The sequence below is a fragment of the Pygoscelis adeliae genome, unplaced genomic scaffold, assembly GCF_000699105.1.
Source record: "Pygoscelis adeliae isolate BGI_AS28 unplaced genomic scaffold, ASM69910v1 Scaffold197, whole genome shotgun sequence".
In the NCBI taxonomy this organism is placed as follows: Eukaryota; Metazoa; Chordata; class Aves; order Sphenisciformes; family Spheniscidae; genus Pygoscelis; species Pygoscelis adeliae.
This window is the reverse complement of record NW_008825105.1, coordinates 1,855,042-1,864,358: the sequence shown is the minus strand read 5'-3', so window position 1 is coordinate 1,864,358 and position 9,317 is coordinate 1,855,042. Positions and strand designations below refer to the sequence as shown.

Sequence of the window (9,317 nt, the reverse complement as noted above, 5' to 3'; positions counted from 1 at the left end):
GGTGGCGTGGGGGGGGGCTGCCTGCTTCCTAACCTCGGTGTCAGCTTAATGAACTGCTCCTGTCAGTCCCGCGTGTCATGCCAAAACTCCTCCTGATGTGCTCATAAATCAAAGTGAAGGCAGCTCTTACCCTGGTAGCTGCACCCAGTCATCTGCGTCTAATGTACGCCAAGCGCAGGCGAAGCTCCGGACCCCAAGCCCCCACGCTGGAACGGGAGACAGGACTGGGATGGGGGGGTATGGGGGCCAGATGCAGGATCTGGCCCTGACAGACCCAGCTCCTCCAGCGGGTGCAGGGGTATCCCCTCTGGGAGGGACTCAGCCGGCGTTTGGCAGGCTGGGGCTCGCCGAGGGGAGAGGAGCCGAGCGAAGCTCGTGGGGCGATGGCCGAGGAGAGAGGGTTTCGATAAGGCTGGGGCTGAAATTCAGCCTCTCGCTGCCCTGCCTTCTCCAGGGCAAACTCTTGACTCAGAGCGCCATTGCGTAGGTCCACATGTGGGTGCACCTCTTCACCCATCGCACTCAGTGGTTTTGAGCCCGTGCAGGTTGTTGGCTCTGCCATGCAGCGGTTGCTCTCTAGAGACTGGCAAATTGGCTTCCCTAGCGAGAAGTGGTCCTTGTTTTGGCTTAGCCCGGGCATTTGTGCATCCACTGGGAACCAGGACTCGTATTCCCGGGGCTGGTCCCTGTGTTCGTGGTCTGGTGAAGCTGGAAGGATGCGCACGTGGATTTGAAGCACATGAAGGTGCAGGTTCAACATGGACAGCATCGTCCCTGTCAGAACCACACATGGGTTGGGGCTGCCCGGTCCCCTGGGAGTCTGGGGAGGGGGTCTGACTCTGCCGGCCGCAGCTCCGAGGAGGCCAGGTCGGGAAACCCCAGCCAGGCTGCGAGACACCGGCGACGTGCCCCGGGGATCCTCATGACTTCATCCGCTCCCAGTTTCCTCCTGCTCCGCAGCCTGGAAGTGCCGTGAATGAGGCTGTGTTCGCGCGGAGCCCGGGCTTGCTCCAGGGCCCCCCAGGGAGGGTCGCGGCGGAGCCGGGAAGAGGAGGAGAAGCCCAGCCCATCCCGTCCCATCCAGTCCAGTCCCAGCTGCCGTTTCTAACCAAGGCGAGGACATGCGTGTCCGTCCCACGCGGTGGCAGAGCTTCCCCTCGCAGGGGACGGGGACACCCTGGGGGACAGCGCTGCCTCCGTTAAGGCCCTCGGGCGCACAGCCTGGTGCTGCCTTTTTTCCTCCATCGTGGTCTCCTCCGGTCCCATGGCCTGAAGCCCTCCTTGGCTCAGCACCTTGCTCAGGAGCGAGGGCGAGCGCAGGGATTTCTCTTCACTGAGCAGAAATCGCTTTGATTTGTGCTTTTATCTTCAAGCGTCAGAGGTGCAGGACTGAGGCAAAGCCAGAGAGGATCCGGACCTGACTCTGGGGGGACAATTCTGCCGTGGCCAAGAGGTGGACAGGACGGGGAGCAGTCCACACATCCCTCTGAGGCTGAGAAACAGATTTAAACTCTCTCTGTGCCCTAGACAGCACTCGCAGTCGTGCCTTACGTTGCAGACTGCAGGGATTTTGCAAGGCGGTGCCTGGAGCCCGTCCTCACCCTCCATTTCACAAAGCCACAGCCGAGCATCAGCAGCATCTGCGGGGGGCCGCCTGTATCCCGCAGGGCCTGGGGTGCTACTTCGGGTACAGCAGCACGTGCTGATTCCAAACTAAGCCGTGAACTGGGTTTGCCACAGAGAATCTGTCTGCTGTTCCCTGTTGAGCAGAGAGCGAGATGCAGCTTCGGGGATCATCGAGAGAGCAAGGTGGGGCTGTGCCAGGTCCGTGGGATCCCCAGTGCACCAGGGGCCTAAATCCCCATGATGCTCAGACCCAGCCAGAAGATGAAAAAAGGACATTTCCTATTGCAAAGCTCTTGCACTCATCAGTAAGAACGTGGACATGAAAATACTTCTTTTGGGGCCAAGCAATGGGGCTGCAAAGTGCCCCCACTCACGAGTGCAGCGAGATCAGGGAGAAGCGCCTTAGCATGGGCTTGGCCGGTGTGCCCCACCGAGGCGGGGGCTCGCTGTGCCGAGAGGGGCCCCGGCACTTTTCTTGCTCAGGGTAATGGAGCTGCCGTGGAGGGGCTGGGCTGCTGCTGGGGCTGGTCGGCGCGGCACAGCCGGCTCGCGCTGCCTGCCAGCCCGGCTCCTCGCAACCTGCAAACAATGTCTGCGCAAACAGAGGGGTTCAAGGGGTTACGGAGACGTCTGCCCCACTAATGAGGCCGGGCAGGCCCGGGGCAGCTCCCCTCTCATGGCCGGCTCAGATTAGCAGCTGCCTGTCCCCATCCCTAATTGAATTCTCTCCCCTTCAGTCAATTCTCATGGATTTCTTGGTGCCTCCCCGGGGACCCGTCCTGCCTAACTAGTTTAGGGCTGGCTACACTGGTCAGAGCATGGCCAGCTCCGGGGGACGGGTGGGAGAGTCGCCTACCTGGAGGATGCTCGTGGCCGGGGTGGGGGCATCGGTGCTGGTGCCCAGGGGCCAGGAGCGCTGGGCACCTGCTCCCCTGCGGACAGTTGTTGTCTGCCCCCCCCACCAAGAAGGGGCTCATAATGGCCTTTTTTGGCAAATAGTGACTGTTTCCCTGCTTAAAGAAGGGTGTTGTGCATCTGGGCAGTCTTAGGACGCCTTTTGGGTGCTGGGAGCCCCCTTTTCTTCAGTGATGCTCGGTGCCCGCAGGAGCTTGCCCTGCGACTGAGCCTCCCTGCCTGGGACCCCACGGCTCGGGTTTGTGGGTTCACCCATCTCGCAGGCAGAGCTGGGTCTCTGCTCCATGCAAGCCCCCAGCTCTGCTTGCTCCCTCTCTTTTCAGTGCTTTATTTTTCCCTTCCCCTTTCCTTTTCTTCCCCTCCTCTTCCGTAAGATCAAAGCCTCCGTCCGGCTCAGCCGCAAGCTGAGTGGGCCCAGCGGCCCAGCAGCAGGACAGAGGCACGCACGGCCACGGTACCGCTGCTGCGGGCATCCCTCGCTGCCGCCGCCGGGCCCCTGCCTCCCCCGCGAGGTTTCTGCTGCAAGGCTGGAAATAACACGCTTTGATTTCTCCCTTTTGTCTCCTGGCAGCCGTTAGGGAACAAGCAGCTGGCCTTCCAGCAGCAGCTCCTGCAGATGCAGCAGCTCCAGCAGCAGCACCTGTTAAACCTGCAGCGCCAGGGGCTGGTGAGCCTCCCACCGGGGCAGGGCACCGTGCCCCTGCAGACCCTGCCCCAAGGTAAGGACCCCTGCCCGGGTTGGGGGGGCCCCCGCGGCTGCAGCTTCTCCCTGCAGCAAGGGAGGGCTGGGAATGGGGCTGCAAAGCGAGCCGGCGGCGTTGCTTTTCCTAATGCACCCATCTAAAGTTTGGGGCCTGATTGCATTAACAGCCGGAGCAGCTTGGGAGAGTTTGAGCTGGGTTGTGTGCAGGATTGGGCCCCCGACTTCCTCTTGCAGAGGGGTGCCAGGGTATGGGGAGCCGGGGTCTCCTCCCCTCCGGGGGCAGCTCTGTGGGGCTCCCCAGGTGCTGCGGGCAGCTTGTTTTGGGGTTCCCGATGGGGTCGTGCAGCCTCTCCTCCCTGGCTGCTGGCACAGAGGGCTGTGCCCGGCTTCGGGTGATGATTTCCCGGTGCACGGTGCGTGCCGGGCTGCCTGAGCTTCGGGGAGCCGAGCTGCACCAGCCGGGCAGGGAGGGAGCCCATGGGGTCCCAAGCCAGCCTGGTGCATGGGTGCCAGTGGGTGCTGCTCCTTCTCCCCGCTGACGGTGGTGGCTTTCTCCCCGTGCCGTAGCTGTGTGCCCCTCGGACCTCCAGCAGCTCTGGAAGGAGGTCACGGCCGCCCAGCCCGTCGAGGACAGCATTAAGCAAGAAGGTCTTGACCTCACCACCAACACCTCCAACTCTACCTCGTTTTCCGCCGCTAAGGTCTCGCCTCCCATTTCCCATCACCCTCTGCCCAATGGACAGAGCACCATGCACACGCCGAGAAGGGACAGGTAGAGCCGGGTCGGGCCCTAGCACTTTGTGTTTTTACCCCCGGAGAGGTGGTAGGGGCCGGGATCTGTCGCCCGTGGGGCTGGCAACAGCTGGGGTTTCTGCCCACCCCATAAACAAGTCTTGTCGCTGTTTTGCTGCGCCCATGTGCCCATGGAGGGCAGGGAGCCATCACTGCAGGGTCTCCCGTGGGTCCCCAAGGGCTGGCCCCGTGCATGGGAACGCTGGAGCATCACGGCTGCCCCATCTGACAGTCCCTTTCCGTCTTCTGCAGCTCTTCCCACGAAGAGACCCCCAGCTCCCACCCGCTCTACGGCCACGGAGAGTGCAAGTGGCCTGGCTGCGAAACCCTCTGTGAGGACTTGGGACAGTTTGTCAAGTAAGTGCTCCGCTTTTGGGGGGAGGTTTTCCTGGAGGAGGGGAGAGCCTGCACTCTCGAGCCAGGACAGCATGGAGCTGGTGGAGGGGGAGACCCTGGAAGTGGGTCCGGACACCCCAAAAGCTGTCTGCCCAGAACTGGGGGGCCCCATGCGAAAGGAGAAAACACCAGAGACTGCTGCTAGAGGAGAAGAGACCCCATGCAGCGGGCAGGAGCAGGCAGCAGGCGAGGGGAGTTTGCAGCTCCCCTCCTGGGGGGCGAGAGGAGGGGAGGAAGCAGATGGCAGCACGGCAGCCCGCTGACACCGCTTGTGGGCTCCAGCGCTGACTGATTAACTCCGCTGTCGAAGAGCCCTCTGCTAGCGTCAGGGTCAAACAAATTGTTTTCACGCTTCGTCAGAGGTTTACTTAATTAGTTCATTTGCAATTAGATCTCTTTGTAGCTGGGATTTTTAGCAAAGACATCAGAAGGAACTGACGGGCTTGCTTGCTCCTTCCCCCCTGCCTCTCTGGCTGGCTGCTTGGCACAGCGGCCGAGACGCACCAGCGCGTGCTTCGCTCTCCATCGGCAAGATTTGGGGTTTTTACAAACTGATCCCGTCCCCTGCCATGCACTTGGGGCCGGCTCCGGTGGGAGCATCCCTCAGACCACACCGGCCTCCTCATTCCCAGGGAAGGAGCCGGGCAGAGGCCTTGCACAGGAGGATGAGGAGGTGCGAAGGCAGCCTGGGGAGGCTGGGGGAGCATTGCCTGTTGGCGATCGAGTGAATGAATGAGTCAGGCTCCTGTATCCTCCTCCTGCCTCTGACTCACGGGGTGAACCTAGATAAGGCATCTCCTCCCGCCTCTCCGGGCATGTTTACATGGCACAGGGAAGATGAGCAAGCTCTGGTTTGGAAGCTGGAGCTGGGGTTGGCAGGGGATGGCCGGGGCTGGGTCGCGGTGCCGGGAGGGCCGGGGCTGGAGGGTCCCTGTGCCCTGCCGTCCCACCTGCCTGCCCCGCTAAGCACACCTAGTGCTTGCAGGAGCAAGCTTCCTGAGGGGCAGCCTCCCCGACAGCCCTAGTGAAGTGTTTCTGTCCGCTCTCTGCCAACGTGAGCACGTATCGGGGTGTGGGACAGACAGACGGAAAACTGCCAGCTCCCAAAGGCTGAGCCCAGCTGCCGTGTGGACCTTGCTTTGAGTCCAGGCACCGGCTTCGAGCCTCCCCTGAGCATCACCTCCATGGAGTAGCTCAGAAAGCCTTAGCATTGGGGTGGAAAGGGGCAGCGCATCCTTTGAGCAGTGGTTTATGAAAGCCTGTGAGGGTCGGTGAGAGACGTCTCCAGTCCCGCTCAGCACAGCCTAGCTCTCGATAGCTTTTTCCCTGGAGAAACAGCCATGCCCTCTGTCTGCCGTGCGGGGAGAGGAGCGGGCGGCTCGGTCCAGCTGCAGCCCTGCGGAGCGGGGCTGAGACACCGGCGGGGTTTGCTCATGTACGGGCTTGGCAGCTGGTCCCAGTTACCTAACTTGTTTTTGCAAGTTGGGGCTGGAAGTCTCTCGCAAACAGCTGGGTGAGACTCCCGCCATCTTCCGCATCCGGACCGAGGGTAGATCCTCCTGAGGGACCTTCTCCTGGGATGTCCCAGCAGCAATATCTCAGTCTTGGTCCTGGAGAGCATTGGCCCGTGGCCCTGAGACACCTGCATGTTTCCCAGCATCAGATGCCACCTTTCGGGGTATTCCTGGGGTGGCCCTGGTATAGTTCGCCCTGCCGCCCAGCATCCCCCGCTCCGACCTGTCCCACTCCTCCAGTGAGGACCCCCTGGGTTTGCACCCACCCCAGCAAGGACATGGCCTGGCCACGCGACGTCTTCAGGGCTGGATGCGTCCGCAGGCTGGGACGAGGATCCCCACGAGGCGATGCCGGGATGTCCCTGGCTCTGCAGCAAGTGGCATCCCCGTCACCAGCTGCTTGCCTGTGCCAGGAGCCCTTCCCCTCCCCGAGAAGGAGGGAGGGCGGTGAGGACCAAAGGTCCTTGGGCTTTATAAACATAAAGTGGCTTATAAACATAAGGCACAAAAGCGGTAGGATGAGGAGCACCCTGGAAATGTCACCTTCTGCCTTCGGGGGTTTCCTTAGAGGGTGTAAATAAACCTCCATAATGCTGCCTTTGTCCTGGAAACCTGCTCCTCAGGTCCTCCTGGGCGCCTCCTGCCAGCAGCCTTCTCAAGGACTTCCCATCAACCAGTGGCTGCTCCTAAACACCGTGGGGATGCCATGGGGCTGCCACGGGCAGGGCTGGTTGTCCAGGCTGGGTTCGGGGAGGAGGCACAGCCCAGTTTGCTTGGCCACCTTCGTGCCTCAGTTTCCCTTCTGCTCGTCACGCCTTGGGCAGCAGTGCTGGAGCATCCCCGGCACGGGCAGCGCCTCACGGGCGTCCCCGGGCGTTGCTGCGGTACAGGCAGTTTGCGGGTCGGGGCTGATCCCAGGTGTGGCCCTGGTGGCGAGGCCGCATTTTGGACACATCCAGGCGTAAACCCCCGCGTTCTCCTCCCCAGACACCTCAATACAGAACATGCACTTGATGACCGAAGCACGGCCCAGTGTCGAGTCCAGATGCAAGTGGTACAGCAGCTGGAAATACAGGTGGGTACCGCCCCAGCCTCGAAGGACACGCGTTTAAAAAGCCGTCTCCTTTCCGACTCGGCGCGCCGTGTCTTGGCTGCTCTCTGCAGGACGGGGGTACCGAGGTCGGGGCCCATCAGCGAGATAACCAGCTGCCCGGTGCCGTAGGGGCTCATTTTAAGCACCGTTCCCAAATAGGGGATCAAGACCTGGAGGACCCTCAAACTGGTTCCCCCTCTGATAACAGCATCCCTGCACGATTATGATGGGGCTGGAGGAAGGGACAAGCCATTCCTCCTACCCAAAGCATCCCTGTGGGTACAAGGAGATGCCACAGACCTGGAAGCCACGTGTGGCCTGGGTGGGGGTGTGTGCCCACAGCGGGGACGTGAGCTCCCCAGCCCTCGTGCCCGGCCGTGCTGCTGTAGCAAGAGCCACAGGGCTGCTGGGCTTTTTGGAAATCAGGCCACTTATTTCGGTGGCTGAGCATGGTCTTGGGAGCCCAACTTCGGGGTGCTATTTTTGGAAAAGCAGTTCTTTAAATAGTGCCTTTCCCAGCATCTCCGACTCCCCAGCGTGCCGTGCGTAATTTGGTTAATAGAGAAGGGAGGGGGGAAAACAGGAGGAAATGGAGGCTTTTCATCTTGGGACTTGAAAGCCATCGAGGGGGAAGGCGGGACAGGGCAGAGGTCTCTGTCAGAGGGTTGCTCACCGAGAGCCCCATGGCATGACAGTACCTGGGTGCCCGGCTGTTCGGCCAGGGGCTGGCAGGAGCTCAAAGCGGTTTGTGCCCATCGCTGTTGCGCGGTGATGGGTATCATCGCGGGGGATGCCAGCCCTGGGGGAGCAGCAGGCCATGAAGCACGGCAGCCTTGGCAGCCTCCAGCCCGGAGTTACAATAACAGGGTGGGACGGGCAGCAAAACCTTCCTGGGTGGGGAAGTTGCGAAGCCGCCTGGGCGAAGCCCTGCGATCGCATCCCGCTCCCCAGCCCTCGCTAAAGCGAGAGGTTGAAAGCAATTACTGGAGCTTAAAGAGGGGAGGGAAAGGAAGGGAAAAAAAAAAGGGGGGGACGGGAGCTGAAGGGCGAGCAGAAAGCTGTGTGTGCAGAGAGGAGAACCTGCCACCGGAGCTACCAATTATAAAGTTTTCAGTGCGGAGCTCCCGCTGTGCCGGCGGAGAGCGTCTGCATCACGAGGGGAGACCTGTCAGCTCTAATGAGCACCACGACAGCGCAAAAGCATCTGAGCTGCTCCAAACTTGCAGCAAACTCTGCTCTGGCTCCTGCCTTTAACTCCTTCCTCACCCGGCTCCCGGCTCCGGCGCCTGCCCGGGGAGGGGGCTTGGCTGGTGGGGGGAGCCGGCAGCCCGCGGGGACACGGCCAAGCCCTGAGCTTGAGGGGCCGCAGCAGAAAGAGAAGGTGACGGGAAGAGAGCAGGTGTCAGATCCCATCGCCTCTGCCGGGCTCAAAATCTCTCTTAGTGCCACAGTGAATATTTCACCCTCCTCCGCACTTCGGGGAGTAAACAGGCGTGAGCGTGCAATTAAAGCGATGTTGCGCGTCCGGGTGGATGGATGGACAGACGGAGGGATGGGTAGATGGACAGGGAGCTGCTGGTGAGCGGGAGGCAGCAGAGGCTGGACGAGGGTGAAGGGGACGGAGAAGGCTGGCACCGGGGCGTGGGGACCAGAGCGCCGGGGAAGGAGAGCAAGGGCTGCAGTAGGTGGCTGGGACAGGGCCGTGCTGGTGGATGGCAGCCTGAAGGTGTGAGAAATGATGCCATTTCACCATAGGTTTTTCATCTGGCTGTACACGGGGAGCTGGAGCAGCGGCGGCCCCCATGCCCCCCACGATGGGTGCCGTAGCCCCCTGCAGAGCCACAGTCCCACTGGGGCTCTCCGGAGGGCTCGGCGTCAGGCAGGAGGTGGCTCCTGTGGGGACGCTGGAGGAGGATGCCTGCCCAAAGCCAGGGCTGGGGGCTTGGCGGGCAGCTCTTCCAGGCCGTGGGCACCTCCACGGGTGACTGCTGGCACTGCCTGACCGTCTCCCTTCTGCTTCTTGCCTCCTGCAGCTGGCAAAGGAGAGCGAGCGTCTCCAAGCAATGATGGCCCATCTTCACATGAGACCTTCAGAGCCAAAGCCTTTCAGCCAACCTGTAAGCGTACATCCCACTCCTGCCCTTGTATGTCCCTGCAGCCGCTCCCTCTCCTCTCCTTTCCCCTTGCCGCTGGCTGCCGCCCCCTCCCTGCCCTGCGCGTGGTCACCGTGGCCCTGCGTGGCCCAGCTGGACGGGCTCCCCGGGACAGGCCTGCCCTG

At 61.9% G+C, this 9,317-nt stretch overlaps 1 protein-coding gene across 1 annotated transcript in view; it reads left to right on the top strand.

Moving 5' to 3' along the window:
• FOXP4 (forkhead box P4) overlaps positions 1–9,317 on the top strand; it is a 50,303-nt gene that overhangs the window by 34,203 nt on the left and 6,783 nt on the right. Inside the window, exons 7-11 of the mRNA XM_009327458.1 lie at positions 3,113–3,260; positions 3,812–4,016; positions 4,289–4,393; positions 6,934–7,021; positions 9,073–9,308. Coding sequence (XP_009325733.1) covers positions 3,113–3,260; positions 3,812–4,016; positions 4,289–4,393; positions 6,934–7,021; positions 9,073–9,308 — 782 coding nt within the window. The remainder of the gene's footprint in view (positions 1–3,112; positions 3,261–3,811; positions 4,017–4,288; positions 4,394–6,933; positions 7,022–9,072; positions 9,309–9,317) is intronic.